This window comes from Anolis sagrei, chromosome 9, assembly GCF_037176765.1.
Source record: "Anolis sagrei isolate rAnoSag1 chromosome 9, rAnoSag1.mat, whole genome shotgun sequence".
NCBI lineage: Eukaryota > Metazoa > Chordata > Lepidosauria > Squamata > Dactyloidae > Anolis > Anolis sagrei.
In genome coordinates, this window is record NC_090029.1 from 34,497,565 (window position 1) to 34,513,905 (window position 16,341).

The 16,341-nt window shown below is 42.0% G+C and overlaps 1 protein-coding gene across 1 annotated transcript in view; it reads right to left on the bottom strand.

Annotated features, from left to right (window-relative positions):
* The window catches only part of TICRR (TOPBP1 interacting checkpoint and replication regulator), a 57,101-nt gene extending 41,637 nt beyond the window's left edge, over positions 1-15,464 (bottom strand). Inside the window, exons 1-6 of the mRNA XM_060755883.2 lie at positions 15,285-15,464; positions 11,651-12,414; positions 8,976-9,252; positions 7,802-8,034; positions 7,107-7,353; positions 4,466-4,607 (exon numbers count right to left, since the gene is read on the bottom strand). Coding sequence (XP_060611866.2) covers positions 4,466-4,607; positions 7,107-7,353; positions 7,802-8,034; positions 8,976-9,252; positions 11,651-12,307 — 1,556 coding nt within the window. The 5' untranslated portion in view covers positions 12,308-12,414; positions 15,285-15,464. The remainder of the gene's footprint in view (positions 1-4,465; positions 4,608-7,106; positions 7,354-7,801; positions 8,035-8,975; positions 9,253-11,650; positions 12,415-15,284) is intronic.
* Between the last annotated feature and the right edge of the window lie 877 nt (positions 15,465-16,341).

Sequence of the window (16,341 nt, forward strand, 5' to 3'; positions counted from 1 at the left end):
ATTTCAGTACTAATATTTTATCATTTTCTTCCAGCCACTCCAAGCTCTTTTGCTTTGCTAAACTTTCTACTATATATCTTATTTGATTTGAATGATAATATAATTTGAGGTTTGGCACTTTTTTCCCATGCAAAAGATATACAAGTAGTATCCTACCTAGTGAGATTAGCCAACCCCCCACCCTGGCAGCCTTTAAGAAAGACCTAAAAACCTGGCTCTTCCAGCGTGCCTTTGACGAGTGAACACATATCCCCATATCATGTCTGTCCCAACTATAGTTCTGTCCTCATGACACACTTTTCCTTGTCGTTAATGAAGACCATTGTTAGCCCCTTCTGAGCTCCTCCACAGACACATACTTTTCCATTTACTTATCTCACCCAGGGTTTTATCAATCTTATTCTGTGCATTTGGCCCACCCACCATGCTTTTATTTTATTTATTCATCACGTTATTTTGCATCTGTTTATTCCATTTTCTGTTATTTTATGTATTTTATTTTGATGTTATTATTTGCTGTCTGTATTTAATTTTATTGTACTGTTATTCTGGGCTTGGTCTCATGTTAGCCCTGGGTCTCCTTTGCGGAGATGGTGGCGGGATATACAAGGGGTATTTTTTAAGTAAGGTTCATTTTATTGTAGACACTAGTAGTTCGCGCGCATACCGCAACGAGCGTGTGCATCATGTACCAGCATGCCTCGGGAACAACTGTGCTCAGTTTCTGCTCTGTAGCTCACCTGTACGGTTCTGTTCTGTGCTTTAAAAATGTTTAAGACTATCAACTCACATGCCTCATGTGAGGTTCGCTCAGTGATACGGTTTTTGTCAGCAAGGAACCTGCCTGCTGCAGAAATTCATCGACAGATTTGTGAAGTGTACGGTGATACTGTGATGAGTGAAAGCAAAGTGCGTAAGTGGGTGTGACAATTCAAAGATGGCCGTGACAACGTCCATGATGAGGACCGCTCTGGTCGCCCTTCTTTGATTACAGACGATTTGGTGGCTTCAGCAGGCGGCAAGTTTTTATGAAGAGGGTATTTTAAAATTGGTTCAGAGGTATGATTAAGTGTTTGAACAAACTTGGCAACTATGTCGAAAAATAGAGTGAAGTATGTACTTTCTGAAAATAAATTTACTTTTTTGAAATAAACTTTTGTTGTGTACTTATGTTCAAATGGACCTTACTTAAAAAATACCCCTCATAAATAAAGTCTATTATTATTATTATTATTATTATTATTATTATTATTATTATTATCCTCAGTCCTCTTAGACTTTGACAGTTTGTTGAATAACAACTTGGCTTGGAAAATGGATTTAAATGGCACTGTTACTATCTGATGTCCATAAAATATCAAATATTATGGGGGTCCAAAATATTAGCATTGTGACCTAAATAAAAACCAGCACTTGATGGCTGCATCAATATTTACCTCTTTGCTATGATACTTCTAAATAAATGCAACCCACTTTCTCCATAAATCACCTGAACAGTGAGATCTCTTTCCAATTCTAGTGCCATATCATCTGAGGTTGAACACACCTGCTTCTGGGAATCCAAATAGCAGGGTCGGATTATATTTTTAAAATCCCAGCCATGAAGTTTCTCTAGATCAGTGTTTCTCAGCCTGGGGGTCAGGTCCCCTGGGGGGGGGGTCATGAGGGGGGTATCAGAGGGGTCCCCAGAGACCATAAGAAAACACAGTCTTTTCTGTTGGTCATGGGGGTTCTGTGTGGGAAGTTTGGCCCTATTCTATTGTTGGTGGGGTTCAGAATGCTCTTTGATTGTAGGTTAACTATAAATTATAAATCCCAGCAACTACAACTCCCAAATGTCAAGGTCTATTTTCCCCAAACTCCACTAGTGTTCATATTTGGGCATATTGAATATTTGTGCCAAGTTTGGTCCAGATCCATCACTGCTTGTGTCCACAGTGCTCTCTGGATGTAGGTGAACTACAACTCCAAAACTCAAGGTCAATGCCCACCAAACCCTTCCAGTATTTTCTGTTGGTTGTGGGAGTTCTGTCTGCCAAGTTTGGTCCAATTCCATGTTGGTGGAGTTCAGAATGCTCTTTGATTATAGGCTATCTATAAACCCCAGCAACTACAACTCCCAAATGAAAAAAAATCCCTCCCCCAACCCCACCAGTATTCAAATTTGGGCGTATTGGATGTTTGTGTCAAATTTGATCCAGTGAATGAAATCACATCCTGTGTATCAGATATTTGCATTATGAGTCATAGCAATAGCTATGAAGTAGCAATGAAAATAATGTTATGGTTGAGGGTCACCACAACATGAGGAACTGTATGAAGCGGTTGCAGCATTAGGAAGGTTGAGAACCACTGCTCTAGAGCACTGTTAAACCCATTATCATAAAATGGAAAGAATATGGCTTGGTTGAAACTGCTTAGAGAAGTTAAAGAGGACATTACTCAGATAAGCAATGAAAATACCAATAGTAATGTTGAAGAATAAGGAGAGGGATTTGCAAATTAGTTGAAACTGTCCATTATGGGAAAGCGATTGTAGACAGGCGTTGCTAAAAACAAACCCATATCAAAGTCAACATAAAATAGAAAATATGAGGACAAATGTAGACTTCAAGGCCAAAACTCATTTTTTCTTTTTTTGGCCTTGCTACAGAACTCTGTGGGGCACAAAACCAAAAACACTCCTTGCCGTGAGAACATCACACCCCTTGATGAAGCATTGTGCTGATAACATAATGTTGAAAAAATGTTTTTTTTTCTGGCAGGCCTTGGGAAACTGATCATGATTTAGGACAAGTGGGTGGAGTAAAATACAATTATATTCTATTATTATTATGTTTATTTATACCCTGCTTTTTCTCTCCACAAGGAAACTCAAAGTGGATAAAACCTGTTTCTGACTGTGAGGGAACTGAGATTGGGAAGGAGGCTCACCTTCTAGCAGAACAACGACCCTAAATCCACAAGAACCAGAATACATAAGAATGGCCCAATTAAAGCCAAGACCTTGATCTGATTTAGCATCTATAGCAAGCATGGGAAAACTTGGGTCCTCCAGGTGTTTTGGACTCCAACTCCCACAGTTCCTAACTGTTTACCGGCTGTTAGGAATTGTGGGAGTTGCAGTCCAAAACACCTGGAGGGCCCAAGTTTGCCCATGCCTGATCTATAGTAAGACGTTAAAATGGCTGTTTACTAACAGCTGCAACTCAATTTAACACATCTGAAGCAATGTTAACAAAAATGGCTAAAAATTACCATATACAGACACACCAGGCTGATAGAAAATTGTACAAGATTAGCAGCAGTAATTCCTACAAAAGATGTTTCCACCAAACACTTATGCAACTTTCAAGTGTTTTGCTGTATTAACATTTGTGCCAAAATGCAAATTATCTTTCCTGGTAGCAACCATATCAAATCCATTATAATTCCACCTTGTAACAAAACAATCACGAGGAGACAGCAAAGCCTAGAGAAGACAATGATGCTGGGGAAAGTGGAAGGTAAAAGGAAGAGGGGCCGACCAAGGGCAAGATGGATGGATGGCATCCTTGAAGGGACTGGACTGACCTTGAAGAAGGTGGGGGTGGTGACGGCCGACAGGGAGCTCTGGCATGGGCTGGTCCATGAGGTCACAAAGAGTCGGAGACGACTGAACGAATGAACAACAACACAACAATAGAGCCTGGATCTGGTGCTGCTCCAAGGCAGATTTATACTCGAAGCCCCTGGTAGCACAAAGGTTAAACCGCTGAACTGCTGAACTTATTTATTTATGATTTATCAACTATATTTCTATACCGCTTTTCTCACCCCTGGGGGGACTCAAAGCTGTTTACAACATAATCAATGGCAAATTCCTCACATATATATATAAAAATATCACATATCTAAATCAATAACATATAACTGTAGATAACTTGTTGGCCGAAAGCTCAGTGGCTCAAATCTGGGGAGCGGGGTGAGCTCCCACTTTCAGCCCCAGCTTCTGCCAACCTAGCATTTCAAAATCATGCAAATCTGAGTAGATCAATAGGTACCGCTTCGGCAGGAAGGTAACAGCGCTCCATGCAGTCATGCCAGCCAAATGACATTGGAGGTGTCTATGGACAACACTGGCTCTTCAGCTTAGAAATGAACACCAACTCCCAGAATCAGACACGACTAGACTTAATGTCAAAAGGAAAACTTGAAGACTGTCTACCACTTCTTTAAGAGATAGTTGAGATTTTTCAGCTTTGTTTACAAGTGTCTAACTTTACATCATCTTATGATGGAAAGACTATTTATAGAAAACACTATTACTTTCCTGCAGAAGCAGTACCTATTGCTATACTCCCATGTGGATGTGCCACTGGGGGCTCAACTAATTAACATAAAGCTAACTAACAAGCATTCCAAATACCAAACCTGCCCTTCTAAATATCAGACTGACTCTAAAGGTGAAGAAAAATGGAATTACCTGAATGACTCCATCAAATGAGAACTTGCTCCACAGAAATTTGATAGAGAGTACCAGCCTTCCATCACTGCAGGACTCCAGCTTGGTGTGCGGGATAGCTCCTGCTGTGCCCACTCTGGAAATGACGTTTCCTCTTGACATTCTGAAACCAAAACAACAAATAAAGAGAAATATTAAGTAACTATCAATAGTTCAGGAAGCTGCCTCAAATATATGGCTGTCTGCTAACAAGTCAATCCTGAATTAGGTAGATTTTACAGTAAGCAAGTGTGCACAGGATTTCACTTTCTGACAGTATGACGGTACTTGTAGTGAAATTACTCATTAAAGAAAGCTATATTCAAAACAATAATAGTAATAACAATAACTTTATTCTTATATCCAGCCACCATCTCCCCGAAGGGACTCTGAGATTACACGCGGCACAAGGTGCCTAAAAACAGAACATAAAATTAAAACCATTTAAAATACACTACAATTAAATAAAACATAGAATCATAGAATCATAGAATTGGAAGAGACCTCATGGGCCATCCAGTCCAACCCCCTGCCAAGAAGCAGGAATATTGCATTCAAATCACCCCTGACAAATGGCCATCCAGCCTCTGCTTAAAAGCTCCCAAAGAAGGAGCCTCCACCACACCCCGGGGCAGAGAGTTCCACTGCTGAACGGCTCTCACAATCAGGAAGTTCTTCCTAATGTTCAGATGGAATCTCCTCTCTTGTAGTTTGAAGCCATTGTTCCATTGCGTCCTAGTCTCCAAGGAAGCAGAAAACAAGCTTGCTCCCTCCTCCTCCCTGTGGCTTCCTCTCACATATTTATACATGGCTATCATATCTCCTCTCAGCCTTCTCTTCTTCAGGCTAAACATGCCCAGTTCCCTAAGCCGCTCCTCATAGGGCTTGTTCCCCAGACCCTTGATCATTTTAGTCGCCCTCCTCTGGACACATTCCAGCTTGTCAATATCTCTCTTGAACTGTGGTGCCCAGAATTGGACACAATATTCCAGATGTGGTCTAACCAAAGCAGAATAGAGGGGTAGCATTACTTCCTTAGATCTAGACACTATGCTCCTATTGATACAGGCCAAAATCCCATTGGCTTTTTTTGCCGCCACATCACATTCCTGGCTCATGTTTACCTTCCTGTCCACGAGGACTCCAAGATCTTTTTCACACGTACTGCTCTCGAGCCATAAAAATATATAGAAGAGCAACTCCCAATTAAAAACAGCGCTCCTAAACCAATGGCAATAAGGTACTATAAACATGGCTAGGAAGTAAACAAATGAACTGGGAATGGGATAAATGCAAAGCTGAAGCCCTGGGAAGATGGCATGGGATCAAGTGCAAGGCTGCATAACAACTGCATAGTTAACTAGGGACTAGACCCGGGGTCCACAAACTTTTTAAACGGAGGGCCAGGTCACAGTCCCTCAAACATTTGGAGGGCTGGATTATAATTTGGAAAAAAAACACATGTATGAATTCCTATGGACACTGCACGTATCTTATTTGTAGTGCAAAAAAAACAAACACTTAAAACATTACAATAATTAAAATGAAGAACAATTTTAATAAATATAAACTTATTAGTATTTCCATGGGAAGTGTTTTTGGCTGATGAGATAGGATTGTTGTTGTTGTTGTGTGCTTGATTTTGGCTGATGAGATAGGATTGTTGTTGTTGTTGTGTGCTTTCCAGTCGTTTTAGACTTAGGTTGACCCTGAGCGAGGGCCAGATAAATGAACTTGGAGGGCCGCATCCGGCCCTCGGGCCTTAGTTTGAGGACCCCTGGACTAGACATTCTCAAAAGCATTAGAAACATTCCATTCAGTTTGGTTCTCATAAAATAGCTCTAATTCTGGAGTAGCAAGACATCAGCATATGTAAAGCTGTGTTAATCTAGGGGTTCTTTGGAAGTTTACTAGGGGCATTTTAAAAATAAGCTTTAAGAAACTTTATTGACATCTCTTATCATGTTCAGTGTTCTAGGTCACACCTTCAAGTCAAGCAGAACAACATAAAACTCCAGTATTCTTGAGTAATGACAACACAGACACTCAATTTTTAAAATCTCTGTAACGTTGACATGGGTGAAACAATACAGGATGATGATGATGATGATGATGATGATAATAATAATAATAATAATAATAATCTTTATTTATACCTCGCCACCATCTCTTCGATGGGGACTCGGGGCGGCTAACATGAGGCCAAGCCCAAAAATACAATACAGCACAATAAAATACAGAATGTAGAGAACAAAATATTACATCAGAAAATAGTTACAGTAGCAAAATAAAATAAATAAAGCAAATTAACACAATATAAATTGAAGAGGATGGGCAGGCCAAATGGATGAGATACAATGATAAAACTCTGGGTGAGGTAGGAACAGAAAATATGTAAGTGAGGGGAGCCCAAGAATGATAAAACAGTGGGGTAAGGCTTTCAGTTTAGGACGGGGGGAAATGCATCATAGGGGTAACACTATAGATGGAGCAAACAGAAATGGAAGAAATGGCCGCTCTCCAAAGGCACATCAGAATAGCCAGGTTTTCAGGTTTTTCTTGGATGGATACCAAGGACAAATCTGAGACGGAAAGTTTTAAACAAACAAGCAAACAAACTCACCAGAACTTCCCATCTGATTTATTTCCAAGTCATCACATCCTTGTTTAAGGACATTGCTCACAATCTCTTGGACACATAAGTCATCATCTTTGGTGACATGACACTCCCCAGTTGCCTGAAGAAGGAATTTCTCCACCTCAGAAGCTTGCTCAGCAGAGAGAATAGAAAGAATTGCGGTAGAATCCGAGATGGGGGAGAAAATTCCAGTGCAGGGAGAAGAGGCTCCAAACTGATAAACTTCAGCAACCTTGAAAAAAGAAAGAAAGAAAGAGAGCAACATTCACACCTAGCTCCAGCAGAAAAGAGTCCTTTCTCCCACCCACGACATTCCACAGATATATAAACCTCATTTTCCTAGTTTCCAACAGGCCTCACAACCTCTGAGGATGCCTGCCATAGATGTGGGTGAAACGTCAGAAGAGAATGCTTCTAGAACATGGCCATATAGTCCAGAAAACTCACAGCAATCCAATGTTCACATAAATTACTATTACTTATAGGAATGTCCCTTTTTTCTTTTAATCTGGATTGACCTTACTGTATTTCAACATTTTTCTATATAATAACTTATATTTTCCCTACCATTATCAATGTTCTCATTTCATCATTAAATTAAAGCAAAATCCCACTGAAAACTTCTGTATGTACTACTGTACTCATGATAAGTGTTGTTTATAACTGAAAAGGGCACTTACCAGATGTAATCCTTGGGCCAGAATGTATTTCATGAACTGCTGAAACTGCTTAAAGGATTGTCCTGATGATGTCCTGCGCAGAATCCAGTTCTCTGTATGAAAGCTCTGTATATGCACTGCATTCCAGCCTGTTACAGTGCATTTAAGAGAAATATTGATGGGACCTTTGAAACACCACTGGCTCAGGGTTAGAGGCTCCAAGGTCACGGCACAGCCCTGTACCTCCCCTATTTCTGTTCAAAGTAAAACATCAGTGTTAGTGTTTAAGAAGAGCTTTGGAAAAGAACAAACAGGTAAGAAAATTAGAGAACAATCACATGAAAATTCTGTAACCATGGACTGACCCAGAGCTTTGTACTTTTGCCTGACTGAAGATAAATGGATAGACTTATCTTGTTGTGCAGGAACAATGTCTTTAAAAAGTTTACGTAAGGCATAGATTAGAGTGATAACACTATCCCCGGCTGGAGAAATTATACTGCTTAGCTGGTATTGCACCACTTGACATCCATTGGGAAGAAGCGGTCAGTAACGAAAGGACCAAGGCATCGACATCTCCAGTCCATCCTCTATATGGATATCAGCAAGTGAACCAATGCCTTAAATCATAAAATAGCTTCCTATGATCAACAGAGATACTCGCAGGTACACCTCAGCAAGTAAGAGTCCAAAAATGGCAGGCTAAAACCCAGAACCTCAATCAGTAGCTGATACCAGATGAGAGAATCCCTCCTGGGCACACAGAAGACTGGGCAACTTGGAAGGCACTGAACAGACTCTGGCACAAGATGCAGAGCCAACTTTAAGAAATGGGGCTACAAAGTGGAGGCCACGACATGTGAGTGTGGAGAAAACCACACACCACCTACAATGCAACATGAGTCCTGCCACATGCACAATGGAGGATCTTCTCATAGCAATACCAGAGGCCATCTAGCATAATGCAAAGTTTTTAACTTTGTTTGTGTTTGTAAATACACTATAACTGCACTCTCAATTTGCTTGACACAATAAATAAAATCAACCTAAACAATAAATATTTATGCAAGAATTATAGTGTGCTAAACTTCCCAAATCATAAATAATTTGTCAATCTGAACTACAGTAAAGTTTTACTTTATATCACGTAGACTGCACACAAAATATTTAACTGCGTATTATTACTTTTCATTACCATCAGTCTTGAGGAACAGCACTCCTTCCAGAGGAGGGAAAGTAGCTTGCAGAACAGAAGGGAGAGAAAACAAGCAGTTCAAAATGGAATCGAAAGGCAACGTTTTACTTAATGTTGGTTCAGCGTTCCTGGACTTCACAGGGAGAGCAGATACAGTCCCTGCTCTGTGGTGATTTAAATAATGAATAAAATTCTCAGATGGCAAAATGGTGCCTCCCAAGAGAAGCATCAAGTCAGACAACAGCCTGTAGCCAATACAGTCTGGGGATTCAAGAAGCTGAAACCAAAAAAAACAAAACAAGAAAGCTCAGTCAGTGGTGATCCAAAACTACAATATATGACATCTGTACTACAATAAACATATTCAGGGGCAACTCAATTAGAGTGCAGTACCTTTACTGGCTAACTAACATGCACTCCATGCAAACTTCTAATGCTCCATCTACATCAAACAAAATATGTTAAATAAATAATACAGGAGTTCAAAAAAGTGACACCATTGGGATTTTGTTTAAGAAGTTGTTTCAGTTGTTCAGTTGGTCTGGAGGGGAAGATCTCTGCGGATCTCAATGCAGGTAGAAACCGCTACCCCAGATGTAGAAATAGAGAGATTTCTTGAGAAATGCAAAGTATTATCTGCCAAAGAAATTGGTTTGCAGCTTCACAAAAGATAGAAACATCCTGGATCCTGAGTGCTGCTAATGGAGTTTACTGTCCCTTGCCTATGCCCCTAGCTGGCCAAAAAGGAGGGGAGTGACCTCTGCCAGCATTGAAATCCCTCAAGATCAACTCAAAAGAAACAACATCTGAAATGAAATGTAGGCCTATGACCCCAGAACAGTCACATTTTCTTTTCTTTGCCTGTCTTTTTAACCATTCTGCCCAATGGAGAAACTAGGAGAGCTTCATTACATATTTTGTGCATTTTGGTTAACCAATAAAGGCACAGATTTTGAGCAACCATTATCCAGAATTTCCAAATACTCCCAGGTGTACAGTTGGCTCTCCACATTCTCAGGTTTATTATTTTTAAGTGTGTACTTGCTTAATAAGCTCAAGCATTCCCTCCCTCACTAAATTCTTATTGCTAATGTTGTATATTTTATTGTATATGTTTTTATTTCAATTGCTTGAACTATTGTTATTGTTATTATTGCTTGTACTGTTGTATTTGGGCTCGGCCTCATGTAAGCCGCACCGAGTCCCTTGGGGAGATGGTAGTGGGGTATAAATAAAATGTTGTTGATATTATTATTATTATTATTATTATTATTATTATTATATTCTGTGAAGAGTATCAGTCATACCAGAACTGAAAAAGTTGGCAACCTTTCCTATAGGAGATAATGTTGGCTTCAGATGAGGGATATCTAGGTTTAGATAATAAGTAAGGCTCACAAAGTATCATGCAAATATTTTTCTCTCTTTCAGCTTAACTTACATCATAGAGTCAATGTGAGGAAAAAAACCCTAATATATCTATTTAGATGTTCGCTACAGAAAAAAGGAACACAAATTTAAGTGACATCATGTCACTTAGGATAGTACAGGCAGTCCCCAAGTTATGAGCAAGATAGGTTGTATAGGTTTGTTTTTAAGTTAAATTTGAATGTCAGTTAGAACAAGTACATTTTTTTAAAGCAACTCCAGCTAAAAATACGTATGTTTTAGCTTTGAATAGCATAGGGAAGGGTAGATCCCCCTGCAGTGTTTGTTTTGCTATCTGAGCCTCTGTTCATAAGATTCCACCTCAATTTCTGTCCCTGTGATGATTGGATTTTGAAAAAATTGGCTTATTGTAGATACCGTCGCAAATGCGGCTGACATTGATGAGGGAGAGAGCATTTTCAGTGGTCTCCCCCAACCTGTGGAACACCCTCCCCAACCAAAAAAAAAAAAAATTAAAACAGCTCCCCCCCCCTTGCTTGTTTCAAGAACCAATACAAAACTTTCCTGCTTAGGTTTTCAATGAGGGAAATTAACCTTGATAGAATTGCCATAATTGGCTCCTGGAGCAGAGTGCAATATATGTGACTATATATTGTAGTTTTTTTAAAAAAAGAAATGCTTATTTTATGATATTTATATTACTTATTAGTGCATTTGGTCTGTCTGTATGATTTTAAGATGTTGTAAGCCGCTTTGGTCTTGTGAGGAAGAAAAGCAGGATATAAATAAAGATATTATTATTATTATTATTATTATTATTATTAAAAGGATTATTTGGGGTTTTTTTTTATGTCAGGAGCAACTTGAGAAACTGCAAGTCACTTCTGGTGTGAGAGAATTGGTCATCTGCAAGGATGTTGCCCAGGGGACGCCTGGCTGTTTGATGTTTTACCATCCTTGTGGGAGGCTTCTCTCATGTCCCCGCATGGGGAGCTGGAGCTAACGGAAGGAGCTCAGCCTGCTCTCCCCTGATTCAAGCCGCTGACCTGTTGGTCATCAGTCCTGCCAGCACAAGGGTTTAACTCATTGCACCACAAGGATTGGTGATAAAGTTTCAGTGGAGACACCTTTTCTCCATGATAACTCTTCTAGGAGTGAATTTCCCTTCCGAGAGGAAGATTTCTCTCTCTTTACGTTGTTTCTCCCCCATTCTTAACTATGACTCATTTGTAAGTTGGATGTTTGTCACTCGGGGACTACTTGCAGTCTAGCAATCTGACACTTACCTTCATAGATTCAGTGGTATCCACCCAATAAAGACTGATTTTCTGGCTAAGCATCATTTCCTGAATTCCCTTAGGGATGAATTTTTCCGTCACATCATGAAAAGGAGGCAGTTCATCAGACAAATGAACATAACTTCCAAAAGCAAACTGTAGCAAGTCCCTCTGAGAACGAGGACAGGGAGAGAAGAGGAAAATTGCATTCTCAAAGTCCTCAGAAGCAGAGTTTGCCTGAAGTTTATCCAGGGTTACGGCCAGTTTGTTCTTCTGACTCCTCAAAACCGGCTTGGTTGGAGAGGTTATTTCAGGCCGGTCCCACTGGTAGTCGAGCAAAGTTTCTTTCAGTATGTTCTGAGTAAGGGTGGCTCGAGGTACTGGACCAGGCAAGTGTGGGCTGAGGATCCGGCTGCCAAACCTGGCCTCCGCCGCTTCCTCAAAGTCTTCCCAACTTCGGGATCCAAGCTCATGGAAGCTGCCCACCTGGGAAATCCTGCCCTGGGCACCCAAGGAATCGAAGAATTTGAAGCCCCAGCGGACCCTTGACAGGCCAAACTTGCAGCCCAGGTAATTCAAGATCCTCAAGACACCCAGAGAAAGATGGTTCTTCTCCAAGGAGCTGGCTGTGTCCAAGAGGAAAACCACATTATGGCAGCCAGTCATGATGCAGCAGCAACCGCTTTGTGCTTCAGCCACTTAAACACGAAGAGCCAAGGTGTGAGGCAAAGATCTGTGGCTTAATGAAGGACCCAAGCGTATCCTAAATATACCTAAAGAAGAGGAAAATAACTGGAAATGTGGCATCCCAATAAACATAACATTGTGATTATATGGGAGGTTTAAATGCTAAGGGAATTTAAGGTTATAAGGTGATAGTGCAGGCTGTGGTAAACTTCAGCCCTCTAGGTCAGTGGTTCTCCACCTTCCTAATGCCGCGACCCCTTAGTACAGTTCCTCATGTTGTGGTGACCCCCAACCATAACATTATTTCCGTTGCTACTTCATAACAGTCATCCTAGTACTGTTATAAATCATAATGTAAATATCAGATATGCAAGATGTATTTTCACTGGACCAAACTGGTCACAAATACCCAATGCACCCACACGTAAATGCTAGTGGGGTTGGGGGAGGACTGATTTTATAATTTGGGAGTTGTAGTTGCCGGGATTTATAGTTCACCTATAATCAAAGAGCATTCTGAACGCCAACAGCGATGGTTTTGAACCTAATGTGCCACACAGAACTCCCATGACCAACGGAAAACACTGGAAGGGTTTGGTGGGCATTGACCTTGAGTTTGGGAGTTGTAGTTCACCTACATCCAGAGAGCACTGTGGACTCACACAATGGTGGATCTGGACCAAACGTGGCACAAATACTCAATATGTGCAAATGTGAACAATGGTGGAGTCTGGGGAAAATAGACCTTGACTTTTGGAAATTGTAGTTGCTGGGATTTATAGTTCACTACAATCAAAGAACATTCTGAACTCCGCCAATGATAGAATTGGCTCAGATGTCCCACATGGAATCCCCATGACCATCAGAAAATACTGTATTTTCTGATGGTCTTTGGCGACCCCTCTGACACCCCTTCGTGACCCCCTCAGGGGTCCCGACCCCCAGGTTGAGAAACACTGCCCGAGGCTGTTAGGAATTGTGGGAGTTGAAGTCCAAAACATCTGGAGGGAGGGCCACAATTGGCCCAGGCCTGATCTAGATACAGTCCTCCTCTTGATGGGAGCCTAGAATCGCATTGGCCTTTTTAGCTGCCACACCACACTGCTGCTTTATGCTCAGTTTGAGGTCTACTAAAACCTTAAATAGTTCCGGCCCAGTTTATCTGTCCGAACGTATCTCCCCCTACATACCGTCTAGGAACTTAAGATCATCCGGGGAGGCCCTGCTCTCGCCATCGCAGTCATGTTTGGTGGGGGACAAGAGACAGGGCCTTCTCCGTAGTGGCCCCGCCAGCTGTGGAACTCCCTTTCCAATGAGGTCAGATCTGGCCCCTTCCTCCTGACCTTTCAGAAGGAACTTAAATCCTGGTTATAGGATCAAGCGTTCACAGAACAGTTTGTTTACTGGGAAAGACAAGATTTATTGGACCGGACTTGGACTGCTTTGGATGACGATTTTAATTTTGGTGGTTTTAATTTTGTGGATATATTTATTATGTGTTTTATATTATGTCTGGCATTGAATTGTTGCCTGTTTGGAAGCCATTCTGAGTCCTTCCGCAGAGGTCGAGAAGGACAGGGTATAAATGTTTTAATTAAATAAAATAAAAACTAAGGCCCCTTCTACATTGCCATATAATCCAGGCTATCAAAGCAGATAATCCACCTGAAGATGAGGAAGATGTTCCATCTGAACATGAGGAAGAACTTCCTGACTGTCAGAGCTGTTCAGCAGGGAAACTCTCTGCCGCGAGGTGTGGTGGAGGCTCTTTCTTTGGAGGCTTTTAAACAGAGGCTGGATGGCCATCTGTCAGGGGTGGTTTGAATGCGATTTTCCTGATTCTTGGCTGGTTGGTCCAGCTAATTGTGGATTTCAATGGCTTCTCTGTGTAGTCTGACGTGGTGGTTGTTGGTGTGGTCCAGCATTTCTGTGTTCTCAAATAATCTGCTGTGTCCAGGCTGGTTCCTCAGGTGTTCTGCCATGGCTGACTTCTCTGGTTGAAGGAGTCTGCAGTGCCTTTCATGTTCCTTGATTCGTGTTTGTGCAATGCTGCGTTTGGTGGTCCCTATGTAGACTTGTCCACAGCTGCATGGTACACGGTAGACTCCTGCAGAGGTGAGAGGATCCTTCTTGTCCTTTGCTGAATGAAACGTGTTGGATTTTCTTGGTGGGTCTGGAGATTGTTTGTATGTTGTGTTTCCTCATCAGCTTCTTGTCTCACCAAATGCACCACCAAACGCAGCATTGCTCAAACACAAATCAAGAAACATGAAAGGCACTGCAGACCACTTCAACCAGAGAAGTCAGCCATAGCAGAGCACCTGATGAACCAGCTTGGACACAGCAGATTATTTGAGAACACAGAAATGCTGGACCACGCTCACAACCACCATGTCAGAATACACAGAGAAGCCATTGAAATCCACATGAAGCATGTGGACAATATCAACAGAAAGGAGGAAACCATGAAGATGAACAAAATCTGGCTACCAGTATTAAAAAAAAACTCTAAAATTACAACAGCACAACAACAGGAAGGAAACAGCCAGGCACATCTTAACACCTCTCAACAGGGGATTTTCCCAGGCTCAGCCAGGCCTTCAAATGCTAATGAAGGTGGTCAGGTGAAACATTCACGCCTAGCTCCAGCAGAGAAGAGCTCCTTGCCCAACCCCAGCCATTCCACAGATATATAAACCCCTTTTCCTAGTTCCAACAGACCTCACTACCTCTGAGGATGCTTGCTTGCCATAGATGCAGGCGAAACGTCAGGAGAGAATGTCTCTAGAACATGGCCATACAGCCTGAAAAAACCCACAAGAACCTAATAAATAAATCTGTTTTGAACTGGATTATATGAGTCTACACTGCCATATAATCCAGTTCAAAGTAGATTATTGTATATGGAAGTAGAAGAGGCCTAAGACTCCTCAATCCCTCAAAGCCCCGCACTCACCATTCCTCTTCAGGAAGCTGGCCTGCTTCTCGTTAGTTAGTTAGTTCTTGGCTGATTATGAGCCAGTCTCCGTCCTCCTCGGGCAGCCATGGCATCCCGGCACGGCGCTCAGGGCTAGGCCTCACCACCACAAGAAGCCTCTCGCCATTATCATTCCCCGACGTCGCTCTCAATCCAATTGCTGGCGCGCTCGGCGCTCCGCTTCCTCATTGGACGGCGCTCACTCCGACGCCGCTCTCTCATTGGCTAAGACCTCGTCTTCGGCTCCTCCCTACTCTCGCGAGATCATGTCAAAATCCCACCCACTACTCCTGTCAGGTTTTTCGAAGGGGATATCAGTTTGTACGCATGCGCGCCGTGCTACTGAAAGGCTGTATTGCAGAGGCAGGAACTTCGCCTTCCTGGGCTGTCCTTTTGGGCTTGGAGAAGGGCCCAGCCCAGGACAACCCCAAAAGGCACCTTTCCCCAATGCTCTGGAAACCTTGGCCTAGGGGAAAGGAACCAACTAATGCAGTTATTAGGTTCTTGTGGGTTTTTTCGGGCTATAGGGCCATGCTCTAGAGGCATTCTCTCCTGACGTTTCGCCTGCATCTATGGCAAGCATCCTCAGAGGTTGTGGGGTCTGTTGGAAATAGGAAAAGGGGGTTTATATATCTGTGGAATGACCAGGGTGGGACAAAGGACTGTCTGTTGGAGCTAGGTGTGAATGTTTCAACTGACCACCTTGATTAGCATTGGATGTCCTGGCAGTGCCTGGGGCAATCTTTCGTTGAGAGGTGATTAGGTGTATGTTTTTCCGGGCTATATGGCCATGTTCTAGAGGCATTCTCTCCTGACGTTTCGCCCGCATCTATGGCAAGCATCCTCAGAGGTAGTGAGGTCTGTTGGAACTAGGAAAATGGGTTTATATATCTGTGGAATGACTGAGGTGGGGCACAGAGCTCTTCTCTGCTGAAGCTAGGTGTGAATGTTTCAACTGACCACCTTGATTAGCATTGGATGTCCTGGCAGTGCCTGGGGCAATCTTTCGTTGAGAGGTGATTAGGTGTATGTTTTT